Source organism: Polyodon spathula, chromosome 29 (genome assembly GCF_017654505.1).
Source record: "Polyodon spathula isolate WHYD16114869_AA chromosome 29, ASM1765450v1, whole genome shotgun sequence".
Classification (NCBI taxonomy): Eukaryota; Metazoa; Chordata; class Actinopteri; order Acipenseriformes; family Polyodontidae; genus Polyodon; species Polyodon spathula.
This window is the reverse complement of record NC_054562.1, coordinates 8,389,450-8,411,969: the sequence shown is the minus strand read 5'-3', so window position 1 is coordinate 8,411,969 and position 22,520 is coordinate 8,389,450. Positions and strand designations below refer to the sequence as shown.

The 22,520-nt window shown below is 45.6% G+C and overlaps 1 protein-coding gene across 1 annotated transcript; it reads left to right on the top strand.

Annotated features, from left to right (window-relative positions):
• Nucleotides 1-8,826: 8,826 nt before the first annotated feature.
• On the top strand, nucleotides 8,827-20,147 carry LOC121302310 (alpha-1A adrenergic receptor-like). Its single transcript, XM_041232175.1, has 3 exons — nucleotides 8,827-9,206; nucleotides 14,418-15,676; nucleotides 16,900-20,147. Exons 2-3 carry the CDS (start codon nucleotides 14,773-14,775, stop codon nucleotides 17,340-17,342), a joined length of 1,347 nt encoding a protein of 448 aa, XP_041088109.1. The 5' UTR covers nucleotides 8,827-9,206; nucleotides 14,418-14,772; the 3' UTR covers nucleotides 17,343-20,147.
• Nucleotides 20,148-22,520: the final 2,373 nt, after the last annotated feature.

Below are 22,520 nucleotides of genomic sequence, written 5' to 3'. Positions count from 1 at the left end.
CAGGCAAATCTTTTTGGTAAATGGAAAAACTAGGGATTTTTATATAAGTATTATTAGCCCTGAGTGTCCTGCAGCAGAGCTGCCCCCTACTGGCCAGTGCAGTGTTACTGCTGCTTACCTGATCTGTGAGATCTGGCACCACCGTGTGGAGGATAGTCAATACACAGTACGTGTGCTGTAGTTAGAGACACTTACTGTGAGGTGTTACCCTGTATTCTACCACCAGGTGAAGCAGCATCTACACAAACCAGCAAGACGTTACAAGAGTTGTATTTACTTAGCAGTACAGTAATTCACTGCAGTCTGAACTGAGATTTTCTGCTTTCCGCCGTGGCTATAAAATAAATTAGGATCCCTGGGCCTCAATACAAGCCTGCTCTGACGGTCGCACTGAATCAAGCAGAGTTGTGGGGGAGTGCTGTGAAGGAATTCAGCGTTTCTGGAATGTCTGTCTGGGGCAGGCAGTCGATATTTTAGGAGCGCTTTAGTGTCCAAGGAATTTCTCTTGGAACACACCTCAGTATGGAGGGCTAGCTTAGTACACAGGGAGTTATTCCACCCGGACTAGACTAGCTTTCATCTCTGGAGGCCTGGGTTCTTCAGTTCTGTCGTCGCTCACATTCTGCAGTACAAATGGGGTTAATTCCACCAGCTACATCAACAGCAGTATTATCTTTATTTCAATATGTGTGTTCTTTACTGTGAGGTAATTGTATCACAATGGTTTAGAAACACAAGAGAAATTGGTAACCCATTGCATTCCCATGGTACCCTAAGAGCACCAGACAGACAGTGTGCTGGCATGTCAGGATCGCTGCACTGTGCAGTTCCTGCTCCCAGTCCACTGTGTTGCCATTGCTGGCAATCCTGTGGTCTGTTAATGTTTCTGTTAGCTCTGGTTTCTTGGGGCTGGTTTTTCAGTTCTTTCAGTGAAGGGTCTGTGGGTTTTATGACTTGTCAGCTGTTGTGTATTAGCATGCTTTACAATCACTCTGCCTTGTGGTTTAACGGAAGGAATTGACTTGATAAATGTGTCTGTAATCCACCGGGGAGTGTAAAATTGCATTTATTTTGATTTGGTTTGTATGGCTTGTTTCTTTTTTTCTATTTAATATTTCATCTCTGTTTCACGAGGCAGCGTGCTGCCGGCTGAGCAAGGTGAAATAAACAGAGCTCCCACACTGACTGACCCCTGGAGCCCCGGGGCGTGGGAGAGAAAGAAAGCCGCCTCCTCTAGCAATTCCACCCGTTTGATTAGGCATTCCGCTCGGCGCGGCTTCACCTCATTTCAGATCCATTTATTTAATTTAATTCTGTATTTATCTCATTTTTCTTAGACTCTCATTATTAGGTTTTTACTTCACTGCTTCCTGATGACATTGCTGACTCAAACTAGCTCTACTGCTGAAGAAAAATCTCATTGCGGTGAGCTCTGGAGAAAGGCTGTGTTTCAGAGTACCTGAGGGGGGAATGGGTTCTGTATTTCTTTCATTTATTAATAAAAGATCTGGATGCCATGAGACGGGCAAAAAGATGGCCAAAAAAGTGGTCCAGCAATTTTTAAATATTTAAAAAACTTTTTGTAAATGTTTGAAGTACAATTAAAAACACCTGTGTACTCACACTGTGACAATATTAGCACACAGTCCCATCGAATATGAACACACTGTTTCTGCTGCGGACTGTACTTATTGGTCAGTATGTCCAGCAGGGCCAAAGCTACTGCAGTGCATGCGGGAGGCACAGCTGTGGAAGCCAGCTGTCAGAATCCCTCTTAATGTAACTAATAGTCAGTTAAGAATAAATCCATGGGGTTATATATTAACCACGCTGCACAGCGGTGTGCAGAAACATGTGAGCCAAATTCATCAGCACTTTAATAAACAACCAATTAACCAGCCCTAATTGGGTTCTAATCAGTTGGGTAAACAAGACACTTAGGAAAGCACTGTCCCTCATAGGGGAGGGGGCAAGGCAGTAGCTCTGCAAAGGCAATGGTTCTTTACAAGGGTAGCAGACCACAGCTGCAATGGCATGAGGCTTCCATTGGTAGAAGACTGGTATCCTATCTTGACCAATCCCAATGCTGTGAGCACACAGTCCACATGGCTGCTAATCCCCTGCAGTCCTCTATCAGCACCAGACCGTGTGCTGCCGTATCAGGGCTGTTGTACTGTGCAGCATCTGCTCCCAATGCATAGTGTTGCCATTGCTGGTAATGCTGTGGTCTGCTGATGGCTCTGCTGGCTAGGGCTGCTTTAGTGTACAACACTGGGACCCCAACGCGTTTCTTTGAATTTTTCTGTAGTCGGATTTGTTGTGTCATCTTCAGACTTTGCCAGCCTTTCATTTGAAGCTTAGTGACCCCACAAGTCGAAGCCTAATCAGCTCTGGGCTCTCAGGGAAATTTAAAAAAGAGATTTGTGACCGTTTGCAAGTTAATTTTCTGCTACGGTGAGCACCGAGCTCCGACATTTATTTCTCCAATATAAAAACAATTGAACGGAATTGCTGTGATGAGAGCGAGCAGGACCAGGGATTGTATCCGGGTGTCAGGGCACCGAGCCAGGGAAGGAAACGAAAAGAGAGCTGACAGGCAGTGGATCTTCTGTGTTAATGTTGTTTAGCTTGGCCTGAATGGTGCAGAGCAATACAATATATCTTCTCACGGAGGACAAAGGACATGAAGGAAATAAGAAGACGATCGCCACAGGCACTCAAGATAACAATTTGGGTACTTTTATTCTTCCTGTGTCTTGAGTGACAGGCGACGTAATGGCCAGCCGCCCAAACTGAAGTATAAAAATATATGGAAAGGTGCTAAATGAGTTTCAGATTTTAAACTCGCAGAGTCAAGGGACCTGGCAGGGATACAGATACACTACGAATGCTACACAGCGGCCGTGTTCTGTCTCTCCCGGACTAACTGATCGAAAGGTAAAGCGGTCTGACAGCAGCTTTGTTTTAATTGCCGCAAAAAGATTTCACACTTGTGTAGTTTCAGAGTCAGACAGCCGCGTCCTTTCGTTCCTCCTTGCGGGTTTCATCCTTGCTGGTTGTGTTTGTGTTCATGACAGAGCGGTCGGGAAGCTGTGATCGATGGCTTCTTCGCTGATGAGAGACGCGAAGGTGGAGGCGTTGAAATGAGAATATCAGGAGCATTCGGCCGCGCACGCCTCGCTGGGAGTCCGGACACTACCCTGGACGTGGCATTGTCACTTCAAACTGCAGAGTCTGTCTCTCAGGACAATAAGTTTGCAGCCTCAGAAACGATACATTATTCAATGCTGTGCTAGAGCCAGCCAGCCCCGTAGTTCTCTTATAAAGGCTCCTGTCTATTTATAAAACTCCAATATACTCGTGACCTTTCAAAATGCCTTCATTCACATCGCCATATTCATTCAGCTCTATTGAAGTGTGCTGAAGCAGACTAATGAGATAAACATTACATGTGTTGGAAAAACAACATGCATAATCCCCACCACCCCCCACCTGCCCACCCTTTGTGTAGTAGGACAGTCCTTCACATCGGCTATAGACTGCTGAGGATCTCTCAGCCAATCAGAACTTATGTTACAATGGCGATGACAAAGGGAAAGCCAAGAGAGGCCACAAAAACAGTTAGTGACAGACAGCTGGAAAAGACAGCTAGAGAGGCTTTTCAAGTCTGAAATGTTAATGGATCTCTTGAGACACCTTGTGGAGTGCTTTGATCAGGACTAACAGCGTCCCAGCCTGAGATTAGGTACAGGTGCTAAGAAGGTGGCCGGGCGGTGTTGTCTGCAGGGTTTGGTTCCATCAATGGCATGGTGATGTAATAAGCATTGAGAGCCGTGTTCATTTCCCCACTCAGGTCTTGTTACAAAGCCGTGTCTGTGAAGGCTGTGTCACTGTGGGGTCGTGTTTAAACAAGCCTTGCTGTTCGGATCAGGGCCTGGGGGTCGTGTTGACGTGCCCTTTCCAAGCCATCGCTGCTTCAGTGCAACTTACTTAATTAGCTGTTTAATCAGCAGTAGAACATGCTTTTTGAAATGTAGAGATTTTCAGCTAGCGGGCAGGGGGGCTGTTTCCTGCAGGCGCTTATCGGGTGCCAGCTGGCTGTTTTGCATTGTGTCTCCTGACTGGTTCTGTTAGCTCTTCCAAACACAGCCTATGTTAGACCCCCAAGTTAGCCCTGCTTCCTAACTCTGCCCTTGTCTGGGCTTGAGAAAAGATTCCACAATTGAATTATTTAAGCAGTGTAACCCTACGGTGCGACCTGCCAAGGTAGTGCCTGAAAATCAAAATGTTATTGGCTGGAAACTGGCAGTGTCTATTGTTATTTTAAGCATTTATTTTCAATGCGTATTGCAATATGCAAAACACAACAGTGATGCAGCATTTCAGTTACATGCGTGATACATTAGCAGAGCCAGGGCCACTGCACAGGGATCTGCTCTGGTATCTGTGCTGTGGGTCAGGGTCAGGATTAAAATTTAAGCTAGTTGTCACAGACGTTGTTTTGTAACATATTTCTCTGTGCCTGGTAAAGTCTGCGATGGCTATTTACCGATAAAAGCAGGACGGCTCAATTTCTCTGCTGTCATCGGAAATGAATTATTTTGATCAATCTGTGCTTGCAGCCCCCGAGGAAGATGTCTTCAGTTGGGATTTTTTTTGTGTGGGTTTTTTTTTCCACAAAACAAAAAACAAAGCGAACAAGCAAAATGTAGGGCTGAATGAATCGGCGTGTCAGACAGGCGGAGGGGCTGTGACAGCAGTGTGTGTGTGTGTGTGTGTGTGTGTGAGTGTGTGTGCATCTGTGTGTATGTGTGTATGTGTGTGTGTGTGTGTGTGTGTGTGTCTGCAGCCTCGCTAACACATCACCATTACCAACCCACTTGGCTCTTTGTCGATCGCAGCCATGCTGATGAAGTGGTGATAAAGAGTCACGGCTCAAAGGCAGGAGAGAGATGTCCATTATCTGAAACACGTTGCTTAGCTCCACTCACCTTGCAGCTTCACGTCTACGTTCATTACGACTAAAGATGGGTTTGGGGGTCTTGGCTGGGGAGATGGGAAACAGGGACTCCAGTTCAAGAGCTTTTTATTACACAACTCCATCCTGATAAGGCAGCCCTTTATACAGCAGGAATAAGGCAGCATGGCCTCATTAAACTAGCACTGGCATTGTTGTGAGAAGGCTGAACTCAAACTCCCCTCCAGCCTCTTTATACAGTGCGATACTGTGAAGGCTCAGCACTGTACAGCTATGGCCGAAGGTTTTGCATCACCCAATAGGGTTAACTATTATTTCTTAATTAAAGTCGAATGAAACCTGTTGAATAATGTAAACCTAACATATTGAATTACTCACCGCTTTGTGGTTTTCCATACAGTGAAAAAATTAAAAAATGTGGCATTTCAAAATCTAACATGAAATACTGTACTACTATTAATGTAGACGTCTGCATTATGATTTTAGTAGTTTCTTTGATTACATGATGTTAAAATAATTACACACACACACACACACACACACACACACACACACACACACACACACACACACACACACACACACACACACACACACACACACACACACACACACACACACACACACACACACACACACACACACACACACACACACACACACACACACACACACAGACACACACTCACCCACATACACACTCACCCACATACACACACATGCTCACGCTCACAAACACTCACACACACTCATACACACACACACACACACACACACACACACACACACACACACACACACACACACACACACACACACACACACACACACACACACACACACACACACACACACACACACACACACACACACACACACACACACACACACACACACACACACACACACACACACACACACACACACACACACACACACACACACACACACACAGACACACACACGCACACACACACACACACACAGACACACACACACACACACACACACACACACACACACACACACACACACACACACACACACACACACACACACACACACACACACACACACACACACACACACACACACACACACACACACACACACACACACACACACACACACACACACACACACACACACACACACACACACACACACACACACACACACACACACACACACACACACACACACACACACACACACACACACACACACACACACACACACACACACACACACACACACACACACACACACACACACACACCCACACACACACACACACACACACGCTCACACACACACACACACACACACACACACACAGACACACACAATGTTAAACAGCAGGTAATCGATTCGTCCACTGGAAAGGCTTAACAGCGGTAAGAAGTTTAATTCAATTCTTATTTGGAAATCCTTTCTGAGCAGATCAGAGTGTCAGATTAGATTAGTTTGGATAGGGTTTTATTGATTAACATCAAGCCTTAAGAAATTGGACTGAAACATAGCTAACAATTACAGAAGTGTCTCTAATTACTATCTATTTACTACATAGTAGATACACACAATTACAATGTTATTATAGTTAATTACAATCCTAACCCTTAACCTAATCCCCCCTAACCCTAACCCTAACCCTAACCCTAACCCTAACCCTAACCCTAACCCTTTTCTGATACAAGTGTACATATTTCCACGTTAAGTACATTGTAAATGTGTATAATAACATTGTAATGATGTGCAAGTCTATGTAAATGCACAGTAATTAGAGACAAAGTCCTACCGAACGATTTAGATGAAGTTTAGATAAAGTGAAAGAGGTGGTTATATCACCATTTCCAAAGATCAGATCCCTGTACATTTGTTACCACTGCCTTTAGACCGGGAGGAAATTAAAAATTCAGAACAAGTAGATGACACAAGTTGAACCTCGCGAGAGACATCGCTGCCTTGCTAGCGCAGGCTGAGTTCTGATCGATCCTGGGAGGGCGAGACCTTTCACAGCAGCTCCGCTCACCCCCGGCAGGAGATCTCCAAAGAACGCTGTTTTCTGTTTAATTAAAATTCTTCTCTCCTCGACTCACTGCTGTAAAGGACAAGACTGGCAGCTGGCGGTTCGAAGGATTTCAACAATAATCTCCCAAGTTAATTGCTGGAATCCTTAGAGTCTGGTGTCTAAAGCTGAGGGAACGCAAAGCCACTGTTTCAGGAACAGCGGCTTGAAACCTGGTTCCAGGAGACCCAGTTTGAGGTTTGCTGTATCAAACCCCCAAGTCTCCCCTGGTGTGCCGCAAAGTGGCCTGAAACCTAATCTCCTGAAACCAAGTTCCAAGCCACAAAGTGGCTTTGCGTTCCTTCAGTTATTTAAATCACCTCTACCTGCCTTTGAGCTTGTCTGGAGAACCCTAAATGAACAGCCTTCCTCATTCACGTGACAGCATTACTTTTCAACTCTGGCAACCCAGTACCACTCAGAATGAGAGCCAACACCATTGTAAGAGGGAACTAATAAAACAGCAATGCCAGTGATATCTGAGGGTACTTTAGTGCCACAACAGCACAGAGATAAAGCAGGCGGAGTCATTATTTATCAATCCCCACAAAGAAGTGTCTTCAGATGAGACGAATGGAAATTGAAATTGAGTTTGACTGTAATTGCTTTATTTTTTTTTTACAGCTCACAGAGAAATGCTTGTGAAATGCTGATGCCTCGTGCCAGCGGGCTAACAAGCCAGCGGTGACTATCTTTAAAAGGCTCAATTTCTCAGATGCCCCCCCCCCTCCTCCCACCTTACAGAAGGCTCATATCTCTGCCTGGGCACGCTCCATTGAGCCTTTGAGGTGAGACCGGAGATGGTGACTCACAACATCATTCACAAAAACAGGGGCTAAATATAGAAAATAAAGTGTACTTGTGGAGCCCTGTTTTAATGAAACAGAATACAAATCAGGCCAAGTGGATGCCGGTCTTGTAATTTGTAAATGCCTCCATCCGGCACAGATCCAGGCGGCTGTTTGCAAAATGTGAAAAACACAGACTGTGAGGGGCGAGGTGGCACACCAGGCTAATTCATTCATTCCTCATGCCTTTCAGCTGCGGATCCACCTCTGGCGTGGGTGTTAAAGTCCTCTCCGTTGGCTTGGTCCATTGAACTGAATGAAGAGGCCAAGGCTGGACGTGCAAGCTCTGTGGCCTGCCGCCTGCCAGCTCAAGATTCCCTCATTTCACAAGCACCAGAAACAATGCAACTAAGGAGCCAGCTAGCATCGCTATCACAGAGTATATCTCAATGTATATATATATGGATCTATATGATCTACTTGACTGGGACGGCCTGCTCTTGAGCTGCACAGAGAGTGGGGATGTGATTGCACTCCTGCAGTGAGGTTACTCCGCTCCAGAGTAGAGTTTGAGTACAATTATTGTTTCAATTCAATAATTGTACTGACGCCTCGTACTCACGCCTATTAAACTTGTATACATAGCGCCTCAAGTGGTCATTTTTATATTAGTCAGCATGCTCAGGCTGGCTCACTACCTAAATATGCTGACGGCTTTGTTAAACAATAATAAATGACGATTAAAAGAACGCTTAACTCTGGCTTACTGCAAACCAAAGCACCGTATAGAAAGAAGAGTTATTGTTACGTATTGATGTTTTAAATGAATGGTGAGTGGTGGGTGTGTGTGCACTTGCTATACAGGGGCGCATAGTGTTTACTATGCTTTCCTGAGGGAATGTGCTGGAGGTAGAGCACAGTACGTGGAGATGCGTGGAGAGAGAGAGAGAGAGAGAGAGAGAGAGAGAGAGAGAGAGAGAGAGAGAGAGAGAGAGAGAGAGAGAGAGAGAGAGAGAAGTGAGTCACTTCCAATTAGCCTTTCAGAACGGAGTTTCTTTGTGAGAGACACGAACGACGGGACCTTCGCGTTTCCAAGAGCAGAGAGGAGTCAGATTTCAACCCGACTGGCACAGAGATGCAGACGAGCGCAGAGCAACAAGCGGCATTCACCCTCAGCACCCCCCAGGCGCGTCTCGGAGACCTAACCCGCGCTTGACTCTTCTATTTCACTGTGAGGAACGTATTTCTTGTCCTTTGTTTTGACAGCACGCTGCTGCTGTTCAGAAAGAAACAACGTTTGCTGATACCTGCATTGTGAAACGCCGAGGGGGCTTCATTGCTGGCAGGGGCGCTGACACAACGCGGCTCACAGGTAGGTGCGTTAAGTACTCGCAATATGTCTTCCAGTGTTGATCATGTATATGCAAACTCTTTTTAAAATATGAACTGCAGTACGAACTCTCTGTCGTGGTAATTCCACGCGTGGAAGGAGCGCTTCAGATGGCCAGGGGACCATACTGGTTCTCAGAGCTGGACTGTGGTACTTCAGTCTGTATATGGCCGTAAATACTATACAAATAACAGGTCGAGAAGCTCAGCCAGTAGATGTTCAAATTCCCAGTTGCTAAAGTATATTGAGCTACTTTGTATCGATTTAGATTCTCCTTTCTGAGGGAAAGCAGGTACTGGCAGCGTATGACTGTTGTAGTTTTTCGCTGCCTTTCTCGATGAAGTTCTGTGTTGTCCGTGTGAATCCAGCGCCAGGTTAATTTAGGATCTCAAGAGCATCCCTCAGTAGTTTGTTCCTAGCTGTAACTGTTGAAACAGGTCAGCCTGTTTTTCTTTTCACATGCAATAGCGCTTAGTGCCCCTCCTGTAATGCCAGTGCGCTGGAAACAGTAAATCATTAGTGCAGTTTTGAATTAGAGAGACACCGTGTGCTAATTAGAGGGGTCGGAGGTCATTGCAATCGCCGGCCAGGGATTCTGGACGCTGGAGCGCTGAAATGAAACGCGGCACTGACAGGGATTGCGCTCTGGAGCGACGGGATTTTGTTTGGCAATCTTCGTGGGGTTTTATTGAATGTCATGAACGGTCGCATCCGGTCCGGGAAGCCGTTATATTATAACAAGTGGCATTTAGAATGAAGCGCTCTTATTACCGAAATGAATTATACTGTAATGCACGGCAAAGACAGCCATTGAGAATGACATAAATGCACAGTAAAAGCAAATGTGTATTATTATTATTATTATTATTATTATTATTATTATTATTATTATTATTATTATTATTATTTTTTAAATCTGAAACCATGTATATTCGCATTTTTGTGTTTTTCATAGGTTGTATTGGTTTCATTTACTATGCTCTCTAGGAACAGACAGCATTGCAAACTGAAATGCTGTTAATTCATCATTATGACATCATTTAATATGAATACAATACATTTAATATGAATACAATACGTTTAATATGAATACAATACATTTAATATGAATACAATACATTTAATATGAATACAATACATTTAACATGCATGTCCTTCAATGTCAGAATCCTCGCTCTCTGTAGAGCTCTGTACGATCAGTCAATCTGTTTGAATTACTTTTCTTTCTTTTTGTCGTTTTCTGAAGAAAACAAATCTGTCTGCGTATCTGTATAGTTTTCTATGTTTTTGATAATTATTATTTGGATATTTATTTTAATCTTCTTGCTTCAATCTTTAGGGATGTTAGTCTCTATTAATCTCTATTATGACATTTTCACAGAAGAACCGACAAAAAAAGCAATCAATGGGGACACTGCAAAAAACATTAGAGTCTTTTTAATGCAGTCGATAGTCATGGCAAACTGAAAGAAACTGCATGCCCAGTCTGATGAGCTGAGACCGTTCACTTTTTATCTGGCGTCGCTTGCTCCACTCGTCTATTGTATTGAATCTTTGACGAGCTTCTCCACTCCCCTCACACATGAACACGCATATCTGACATTGCCATACAGAGAAGACCTCTTAATGCAGGCGCGCCAGTGAGCATTCATTTCAGAGAAAGAAGAGACCTTTTCACAATACTGAGATTTGCTTTTATTTATAACTATGTGCAGTTAATTCTGTCTGCCAGGAATTCTGTGAACCGTTTTAACTCCCTCCCCCATTTGCATTGAGCTGAAGCAGATATCCTGGGTGTAATTGGCTTGCTCATGGGATCGCAGGACGCCCACTGACCTTCACTTCTCTGGAGCTAATCGCTGGGATAGCCATTCTAAACTGGGGGAGAAAATCAGCTAAAATTAAAGCAAAACACCATGACAAAAAAAAACCTAGGTGGATAATGTCCAAAGACATGTTCCCACAATATTGCTGCTTCTCATTACTTCACCAGCAGAGCTCTGGGGCTTTCACTGAGCTGTATGTCAGAGCCCCCATCTATTGATTAAATACAGCTCTATACAGCTCTTCAATGACCCCCTATTGGGGGTATTTAACCACACAATAATAACACAAAGGCTGCAATGAATCAGACATGGTGCTGGGGGCACCGTGCCCTCTCCCAGCTCCAGTCCTCGTCCGAGCAGTGCATTATCTTATTTAAAAGCACATTGAAGCACCTGGCATAGCACTGCCAACAGAAGGGGCTCTTGTATTGTGTTCAGACTAAGCTGCACCGTGAGCAGGTAGCATGTTCGTTTCCTCCAAGGTCTGTCCATGCTTGGTGTATTACATCACAGCCAAACCACGTTCAGCTCGTTATCACAGAGATTCAGACCATGGTAGTGCCTCACAGCCAGTCACTGCGATGGCTTTAGTGCCCGTGCAACAGTGGTTTACAGGCAGCAGAATCTGCCAGGTGTTTAAATTGTTCCGCAGGACTACGTGAGCCTCGCTCAGTGATTACCAGCTGGACTCCCTGTCAGTGACATGAATCTGTCCTTATAGAGCCTTCACTTCAGTCTCCATGCACATCTGAGTCTAGGGGGAGAAAATTGTCTTTTTTTTGTTATCAGTTTGCTGCAGGTTTTAAAAGCCATCTGTTATTGCTGCGTCTACATAGAAGCAATATTTATGAGATCAGCCTGTATTAATATAGCCTTCAATCTTTTTCACCTCAAAAATAATAGCAGTCATTTCGTATGGTGCGATTATCGATGTTGTAGTCGAGCCGCTGTGTCACTCTGAAGCTGAACACACAAGCTACCATCGCTGCTGCCCAGGAGAGGTTATCAGTGTGATCAAGCACACAACGGGTATTAAAACATGCAGAGGAAATATACACATCTGATATCTGTCCCATTGACATAGTAGGTAAAGCTATAAGTACAGCACACAACAATTATTTTTAGTCTATAGGCTACTGCAGTGACCAATAGTAATTGAACGGGCTAAAAATAGTGTTCGGAACAGTAAACAGACCAGCGCAGATTCAGTCTGTTACTGCCAGGCAGTGATTGGTCTACCCTTGGGGAGGGGGCTTCTGGGGTTAATGACATCACAATGGCAGGTTCTGAACAGAGCTGCAAGACTCGGAGACCCTCATAATGCCATCGTATCAGAGCAGGTTCCTGACCACAGCATGACCAGCAGTACAATTTGAAGCACATCTTGCACAGTCCAGCTGCCCTGATACCGCAGCACCCTGTCTGTCTGGTGCTCATAGGGGACTGCAGTGGATTAGCAGCCATGTGGACAGATTCTGCAGGGGTCTTGTTTAGGGGAGAAAGCACTGGTTTCACAATCCCATTGTTATTCCCAAGTTATTCTGTTCTACTCCAGGCTCTTATTCTTTAGCGTTTGCAGTTGACTGCGTTTATTAAGAGCTTTTTTCGCATTGTGTGTTTTTTTTCCTGGAAAGCTGACAGCGTTATTTATTGGTTCATTTATTGTGTTTGTTATGAAGCTGAAAGCCATTCTCTCTGCTGTCAGCGTGAAGATTGCTCATACATTCCCAGAGGCAGCCCAGCTCAGACACACACTTCAATACCTTTGTACTGCCGCGGTCTTCACAGGAAATTCGTTTACTTTGTTGAATACAAAGTTGTGGCAGAGCAGGGCTCTGCCCTTGGAAATACTGGCAGGGATGGAGTTAAATTCTCCTCCCTGCCCAGGTTGATTGCCCCAGGTGGGAGCAATCAACTAAATAATTGATTAATTACATTAGTTGATTGCTCCCACCTGGGGCAATCAACCTGGGCAGGGAGAATTTAACTCCATCCCTGCCAGTATTTCCAAGGGCAGAGCCCTGCTCTGCCACAAAAGTGTATCGTTACTGTTTGGGATAAACGTGGTAAACAAGCCCATTGTACCAGAAAGCATTTAATCCAGAACTTCAAAAACAATCAATAATGATCAAAGCCAGTCAGACCCAAGCAAGAATCATCCACTTTCACGCACTAGCATGTGAGGAGAGGACAAGCCTACACTGAACGAATCAGAGCACAGCGTTTAAAATTTAGCCTGTAAGTCAAGTAAACACACGTTTCGGCCCTTCCTCCTTCTCCTCGCCCGTCACATTGATCACAGCCTTTCAGAGACAAGCAGAAGGAATGGTTTTCAGGTCAGATGTTTTTTTTTTTCAATGACCCTACAGGGAGGGGGGGGATTGCCCTGTATTTGTTACAAGCAGATATTTCAGATTCAGTGAATTTGTGAATGCTGGTGGTGTCGCAGGCACTCGTAATGTGTTCTTTATATTCCTTGGCGGGGGTATGCATAATCATTGGGACTGCTGCAAAATACATGCAGAATTTGACGGCAAAGACCCCATTGCTCATGCTGGTATCCCTGAACAGCATCCCATCTTCAAATAAACATTTTAATGAGCAGTCTTACAGTGTATCTATACAGTGTATGTTTGCAGTATCTGTGGACTGCAGCATATTACCCTCCACCCCCCTCCAGGTCTCTCCTAGCAGAAAAACAAACGCTGAGCTGAGCTGCAGTGGGTTTGATCTACCAGGGAACTACAAACTGGTGAGGAGGTGTCTATCTCGACATTTCAAAATTCATTTATTGACTGGGATAAACCCCTGAGACTTCAAAACTACTGCTGAGTTTCTGAAGAGCTGCACAGCCTACCCAAGCAAGGACGTAAAGCAAATCTGTAATAAAGCATGAGAGTGTAACAGAGTATGGAGAACGAACAGAGTAATGGCAAAACCATGGGCAAGCACGATAAAAGCAGGGTGAATTGTGTCCAACTAAGTCATGCTTAAAAGAAAATGTGATTATTATGATCCTGGAATCAAATATGCTTGGGGGGGGGGGGTATTTTAAAAGAAATCTTCTTAATGACAGTGCAGACAGAGAAGTAAATTACTGCAAGAATGCAGTAAAAGATCACTTTTAGAAAACGTCAAACTGTTTGTCATTAAAATTTCTATGATCCTATTAGTATTTCCCAATTCAGAATTGTTTGAGGGATAGGGATGAAGGTTTAAAATAGAAATGCTTCTGTGGATCTGTAATGTGTGTTTCAAAGTTAATGTCTGTTGCTATTCTAGCAAGCCTCAACCTTGACATGGTGAATCCCACAACGTCACCTTGACATGATTAATTTATTTTTTGTATTTTCTTCTTATATTTCAGAACAGAGCGGGCTGTTTTTTGTCATACAGCTGGACTGGAGAGATCGTTTTTGCAGTATTGCAAAACCCTCCTGTTCCCACAGTAATAAAAAACCCCTTTGCGTGTCAGAAGATGCACTCAACATGCCCTTTCCACTAGAACTATTTGCCATAAGACCCTGCCAAGCTTTTTTTTTATGACGGAACATGCTTAATTTCCTTTTACTCCACTTAAGAAAAACAAACAAAAAATATCTTGAGAGCAGCCCATTGAAAAAGTGGCGGGAGAAGATAAATTACGACCACTTTCTACGTTAAACCTCATGTGAATTTTTAAAAAATACCTCCCCCGTATTCCTGCGGTTTTCTGCGGAGCGATGGTCCTGCTTTTGGAAACCGCTCCTCCTGGGATCCTCTCCAACTGTTCCAACTGCACTCAGACTGCGGGTGCGGGGGTGGACCTCACGAAGGCTCTGACCCTGGGGCTGATTCTAGGGGTCTTCATCATGTTCGGGATCCTGGGGAACATCTTGGTCATCCTGTCGGTGGTCTGCCACCGCCACCTGCAGACGGTCACTCACTACTTCATCGTGAACCTGGCGGTGGCCGACCTACTGCTCAGCTCCGTTGTGCTGCCCTTCTCTGCCACCTTCGAGATCCTGGGCCGCTGGGTCTTCGGCAGGATCTTCTGCAACATCTGGGCAGCGGTGGACGTGCTGTGCAGCACCGCCTCCATCATGAGCCTGTGCGTGATCTCCGTGGACCGCTACGTGGGGGTCAGCTACCCGCTGCGCTACCCCACCATCATGACGGAGCGTCGCGGGCTCCTGGTGCTGCTGGGGCTCTGGGCTCTGTCCATCACCATCTCCATCGGGCCCCTCTTCGGATGGAAGGAGCCAGAGCCGGAGGACGAGAGCGTGTGTAAGATCACGGAGGAGCCCGGCTACGCCATCTTCTCTGCGTTCGGCTCCTTCTACGTGCCGCTCATCGTCATCCTGGTGATGTACTGCCGGGTGTACGTGGTGGCCAAGCGGGAGACGCGCGTGCTGTGGTCCGGGGTGAAGACGGAGAGAGCGGGCTGCGCGGTAGAGGAGGTGACCCTGCGCATCCACCGGGGGAACACTGTCACCCCCCCCAGCGACGAGGCCCTGAAGAGCCGCACCCACTTCTCCATCCGCCTGCTCAAGTTCTCGCACCAGAAGAAGGCCGCCAAGACCCTGGGCATCGTGATGGGCTGCTTCATCCTCTGCTGGCTACCTTTCTTCATCGTACTGCCCATTGGTGAGTCCCTCCCTGGCTTTCATTGATTTGATTCATTCATTTCTATTTGCAGCACCCGATAATGTACTGTACCCCCAGTTTGCAATGCCACCTTACCGTTTCCACCAGCCCTTTAAGAGAGCTCAGCTTGACTTGTCTCCATCTGACCTGTAGGGGTCACTTTCAATCACCGCTCTGATCTTTAATAGCAACGCAATGGTAGCACTACAGTTCTGCACTAAGGGGCAATGGTAGCACAAGGGCTGAAGCAGCCACTGGCAGAATGGCGCCACAGTGGTATCAGGGTGGTATGAACACACGAGACACTGTGCTGTATATGGAGGTACAGTAGAACACACAGTGGAGCTGAGACAGGAGTCCCAGTGCAGCCTGTGCTTCCTCACAAAATACAAGCACAGTGTGTCAGTGTTTGAGAAGTCATTTGTCTGCATTGATTCACGGCCAGCGTGCTGACAAGCTGATGAGTCTGAGCCAGCACGTACAGGGCAAACTCGGACAACTTTCTTTTTTCCAAGCCAAACTCTTTCAACCAAGAGCTCAGAAACAATGCTGCGTTGTTTGCCATTGGTTCACGCCAGCATGTCTCTCTTGTAAGTGGATTTTTGACAGATCTGTGTTTGAAATCTGAATAAAAAAAACTGATTCACATAATGGCACAGCGGAATTGTTCAGGAGAATAACGCTTACCCAACAAGAACACACAGCCTCTTGCAGCAAGCATTGGAACATTTGTCACTGAATTTGTTACAGTTCTTTTAGAGTTTCTGAACTAGAGTTCTACAGAGTGTTTTATAGTTATGGATGAGAGTAAATGAACAACACGTTCCCAGGGTTAAGGATCAGTGCAGCTACCCTTTCCTTTCTGAATTCAGTCAGACACGCACACGCACACGCGCACGCACACACACAGTGAGCGAGCGAGAGCATTCTGCCTCAGTCACGTTCACGCTGTATCACAGATCATTAGCTTTATTTATTATACTTATTATCATTCATGCGCTTCCACCACACACAGCTCCCATCTCCATAAATCAGAGACTGAGAGAGAGAGGCATAGAGAGAGGGGGAGGGAGACAGAGAGAGGGGGAGAGGGAGAGAGAGGGAGAGACAGACAGACAGACACAGAGAGAGTGAGAGAGACTGACTGAGTTCTCGGTTCATTATGGGTTCATCTTGCTGTCTCGCCTCTTCTTTATTGTAAACATGTTTGTTTTCATTTCCAGGGTCTATTTTCCCTGCTTACCGCCCCTCGGAGACCGTCTTCAAAATCACGTTCTGGCTCGGATACTTCAACAGCTGCATCAACCCCATCATCTACCCTTGCTCCAGCCAGGAGTTCAAGAAGGCCTTCCAGAACGTGCTGAACGGGGGTCCGGGCCCCAAGACACCCCCGCTGGGGCTCCCGGAGGGACACAGGGACTCCAGGCCAGTGTCCTGCCAGCTGTCCCAGGGAGGGGGCAGCGCGGAGTGGAAGGGGTTCCCGGGGCTGGGGCTGGGGGATCGTTCGTGCTGCGGGGCCACGGCCGCCTGCGTGCACAGTAAGAGCCTGCTGCAAGCTTGCTGCTGCGTTGCCACGGAAACCACACCCCCGCCACTCAGGCTGAGCCCCCTGCCTGTCATCAAGGTGCACAAGCTTTCGCTGTGCGAGAATGGGGAGGCTGTGTAACCACAGCGACCAGGGATCCTGGACCTAGCCCTGACTCAGCGCACTCTGAACTACAAGATCCTGGAACAAAGAAGGAACTGGAGACCTTCCCAGAGCCGCTTCTCAATGGGACTGGTGTGCTCATCAGACCCCTGGTGTTACTCAAGCAAACTGAGGGGGAAAGAAAGCATTTCCAGAGTCTGCAGTTCACTGAATACTGTGGGACAGGACTCTCTTGTAAGTGAGGATTTCTGTACAGCACTGGCCCCGGTCCTCTCCAGAGTGGGCGTGGCTCATCCGTCTCCTAACTCCTCCCACAGCTAGCTGAGCTCACAGTTCTGACTGTGTTCTAGAATTCCTGTTATGATGTCACTGCTTTGCACACGGGAATGGGAAGCACAGCATTGAAGCCCAGGCAGACAGAACTATGAGCAACACCAAATGCCTTCCTTTAGAAAAGTGTCCCTCAATAAAAGCATTGCACAGTATTGTAGACAAGCACGGTAAAGATAGATACAGCCCAGTGAGGTATGGTAAAGCATACTGCATAAGCGTGGCAAACCATGGTAAAGGCACAGTGTAACTAGTATGCAAACTGACTGCGGTAACTGATTTGTAAGTGTTATCTTGAAGCCTATGCAAAGACGAATGCAAATCTTATGAGAGGAATGTGAACATGTCTAACTGCTGAAGCAGCAGAGCTGCAGGGAGGAAGGAGGGGGCAGTGGGGTTTTTTTGTTCCGAGTCAGTATTTTATTTCTCTCTTGCTTCTAAGAGCTCCGAGGCTGCCCCTGTGTGCAGTAATTCATGTTTTATTGTGATGTGCACTGACAGTTTGAATATTCACACAGACAATACAACTCAAAGCCGATGCTAAACGGAAAAAAAAAAAAAAACACTTTGTGTCCTTGCACAGGGTTTATTTTAGTCAAAGACATGAATGTAAAAATGTGACCTTGGATTCCTTGGCAGTTTGTTCAGGATGGGGGCTGGGATGTGGGGATGGATGTGTGGAGTGTGCACACAGCTCTGAAAGTCTTGTTTGATGTTAAGTTCTACTTCTCTATGTTGGTCGTGCCATTTCAACAGCTGCTCTTCCATTCATACAGAGCGATTCCTCACATTGTAAATCACTTACTGCGTGAGAGCTCAGCCAGTCACTGGAAAGGATTTCATCTGCTCTTGTGTATAGGTGACACCATCCTGAAGTTTGAAAAACAATAGCAGAGTACAGCCTTTGTATTTCTTTGTATGTTGATCATTTTGCACAGTTTGAGCTCAGCCTTGCTTTGTATTCCTCTCGTTCAAATTGCACAAGACGACATCGCTTTCAACTGTGAGACACGCCCTGCACTCAATGAATAATATACCTGTCAAAATGGCTGGGATTTGAAAATGAATCCAATCTTTTCCTTTTCATAATCAGACTGGATTCAAAATGAATGCCCAAAGGATTATTTTTCTCATGGATTGGGAATGTAGAAGAAGGATTTATTTCTGATGCAAATATGGGACTTTATCGTCTGTCTCCCTTTGAAGCCCTGACTCCACAAATGTGGATTTCAAATTATGTGTTCAATGTATCAAATGACCCTTGAGTATAATGTTAAAAGAGAAGTTTAAAATCAATTTATTCAGCCTATATATTTTGATAATGTTTCAGAAAACGTTGGTACTGAAGTGGACAGATGTTTTCACCTTCTATAACATACTATAAAATAAAATATCTGTGTGCTGTACGGGCTGTCCTGCACCCCCAGTTCCCACTCCCAGTGCTCCCAGTCTGGGAAAGCAGCTGTCAGAGTGACGCTCCCAGTGATCTGGGCACGTCAGGCAATGGTTTCCAGTTTAAATGTTGTACTACCTGTGTGTTTTTATGTCATGTGTTTGAGTAAAACAAGAAGATATTTTAAGAGCCTGAGTCTGTGTCCCACGCCCCAGTTTTAACAGGCAGGGATACAGCTCAATATAATGAAGGGTAGACCTGGACAGTGCCTGTCACACAATGAAACCTCTGCTCAAGCTCTGGAAAGGCAAAGAGATAAAAAATTCAAAGAAAACGCTGAACATTCACTAAAGTGCAGCCAACCTGCATCTGGCTGAAAGGAGAAAGTGGGCAGCGATCCCACCCTGCTGACTTTACCTCCATCAGACTCCACGCTTTATTCATAGAGTCGCGTTTGTCATTCCAGAGAGCTATAGATAGTCTGTGGGATAAACACAAAGCATGCAGCTCCAGTCATTATCTCTGAAAGACGTTGCACTCTATACCACTCTCATGCAAACATCATGAAGCAGCTAATTGATAAAGTGCTCTCTCATTCCATCTCATTAGCCAGAGCACACTGACACACTCACACTGACACACGCACAAGTTAAATGAAATGAATTGTGAGATTTTTGTGCAATGCTGGTATGAAGGAAAGCCTCCAGGCCGATTCCCAGCCAGTCCCATTGGAGAGCCGCTCAGTCCAGCCTCATGCTGCCCCTCCCTGGATGCCTCTTGAGTTGCCTTCTAAATCTATAGTGTGGTCTGTGCAAAATCCCCCATATTATACATGCATTCTCATGATTTTAAAAGCTTTGGCTATGCAAGATGCGCTTTACAAACAGAAAGCTACCCCCCCCACCCCCCAAACAGAAACTCGACCCTGGCTCACAAAGGTTAATCCCAGGATGCCACTCTGTGCTAGGCCGAGACGCAGTTTTTGAGGAAAAATTTCCAGGATTGCATTCTGATTGCTAGGTGGTTGTTATGTTTGTTTTTTAATAGGGTTATAAAGTTATACTGCCGTGCAGATAAGTGATTAAACTGACCTAAACCCCTTTCGTTGTTTTCATTAAAGCTGAATATATATAAAGCTTTCTAAGGGTCGCTTCGCAGCAGGTTGTTAGGCTAGCCCTGTCCCACACTGAGACAAATGCTTCCTGTGCAGAGATCCTGGAGCCCCTCTCTGTGCATGATGACGCGAGGTCTGCAAACTGCCCGTTGATTTTTCAGTGCATGGCTCCCCCTGCTGGGTGTCTGGTGCACATGCAGGCAGTAAACACTCAATAGCAGCTGTTCCCCAGAACAGTAAAATGAAGATGTTTGTTTCTGCTTCAGCCCACGATTCCAGCTGAACACGAACCAGCGGGTGCAAAATAAAGTGTGTCGCTGTAGTTTTTGTCCTTTAACTGGATTAACGTGTCTGCTATTGCCCGTGATGATGCCTGTCTTAATGGGAATCTCTTTAGATTTTGTACCAGGACTCTCTGCTGTAGCTTGACTGTGAAAGAGGGGAGAATAGAGCCAGTCTCGATGACAGCGATGAGTGTTGCGCTGCGTTTATTTAACGTTGGAATCGTGTTGAAAAGAAAGGGGGTGTATTTGTAAAAGCGTTGCGTTGGTGGTGATGAAATATCAACCATCACACACCATCAACGCGAACAGTGCGGCTTGAAAGGCTGATGCATTCCTGTAGAGTCTCATTGCTGCATACTGCCCTCTGCTGGCAGCGTGCGGGCGCAACACTGCAGCAAGCGCAGCGCACATCCCGTCTGCAGGTCCAGCTGTTAGGTGTATGTAGTGTTACCTCCTCTTTGAATGTTCTCTTGCTGTTATAATACTGAAAAATCTTTTAGGAATTGGTTTCAGCCCCCTTAGTAATGTTCATTTCTGTCTCTCTCTCTCTCTTGGCCTTTCTAACTCCCTTTTTGACTTGTGTTTGCAGTTCTATGTTCTCGGTCCCTTTTAAACGTTCTGTAAAATGCCTTTAACAAGTCAAAGTAATACGAGATTAGCTTAATCTTCAAAGAAATTAACAAAAAAAAATGCTCTTTTTTATTCACTGTTTTATTTATTGTATATATTTTTAAATTAATTAACCATGAACTGCCTTCTTTCTGGCGAGATACCATCGCCCTCGAAACATTTAGCCTATGAACAAATGCCATCCGCATTTTCACTTTGAAAATAAAAACGTTTTAAAAACACACACTAAGGACTCTCGTTCTCCACTTAGCTTACACCACACATTAGCATGAAATATAGGAGCCTGTCTCAGCGAGCTCAGGAGGAAAGGGATCCGTCTCAGGGCTGTGAGGGAGGGCGGGTTACAGAGAACCGTCCAGTCTGCGCGGAAAGAGGGGGTGCAAAAGGGGGCGCACTGCAGACTGCAAAAAACAGAGATGGGATAGAAGAGTCTGCTTCTGAATTAAATTAAATTAAATTAAGCAATTACATTCCCATAAATGCTGGATTCACTATGTGAATTATTCACTAACTTGTCAGGGAAAGGGTTATAAAAACTCTGCAGTTCGAGGATGGTGGGGGGGGGGGGGGTCCAGCTTTATTTGCCATTTCCACTCCTCATTCATCTGTTAATCTGGCAATACAAACCTAAATTTGATGCTAGGACAACTTCCGCTCCAGCTCCGTTGTCATGACAAACACTAGAGCCAGGCCAGTTGTTATGGCAACTGTGGTTCGAGCGCTACTGTTACCAGGGTAGCGAGCAGGCCAAAAAAAAAAAAGTTTGGAAAAAGTAACACATTACCTCAAGTCTCCAAAGAACAGGGTCTTTAACAAGCATTGCCCAGAGACTCCGTGGAAATGTCAGGGTACAAATTCAGCATTGCAAAAACAAAGAAAGAAAATGTCACAAAGCTAAAGCGTCAATGTGTGTGGAAAAAGGAAGAGTGAAGTGAATCTGCAGAATACTGCGCTGCGCGTCACGGGAAAGCTTTCCAAAGCTCGCAGCGTATCCTCTTCCCCTTCCACAAAACATGTGCATTCACTGCCCGCATCAAACTAAAACACGCACAGCTGTCAGGACTGCAACTCAAGCCCGCAAATGCTTTTTGAATGTAATACTGTTAAGACACATTTGGTGTAAAAACCGACCCCCGTCGAATCCGCACCCCCATTTCCATCTGGCCGTGTTCACGCGTTTGAAATCTCGCTCGCTGCTAGGCTGTGCACTCGACTATTATATTAGGATATATTTAATGTATCATGTTAAAAATGATAACAAAAAAGGCGAAGTTATTTTTTTTTTTATGAGTGGATTGGTAATCCATTTATTGGTAGAACACCTGCAGAGAACATTGAAACCACAGAACCTCCTCCGCTGAGCCTCGCCCCCTCTGCTCTCTCCATGAGCTGGGCTAAACTGGGCTAAGCTGGGCTAGGCTGGGCTGGGCTGGGCTGGGCTGGGC

What these genes read in the sequence shown, in the direction of transcription:
- LOC121302310 (XM_041232175.1), top strand. Translation starts at nt 14,773, where the DNA reads ATGGTCCTGCTTTTGGAAACCGCTCCTCCTGGGATCCTCTCCAACTGT. An exon ending in CTTCATCGTACTGCCCATTG is followed by an intron (nt 15,677 to 16,899) that starts GTGAGTCCCTCC and finishes TTTCATTTCCAG; the next exon opens with GGTCTATTTTCCCTGCTTAC.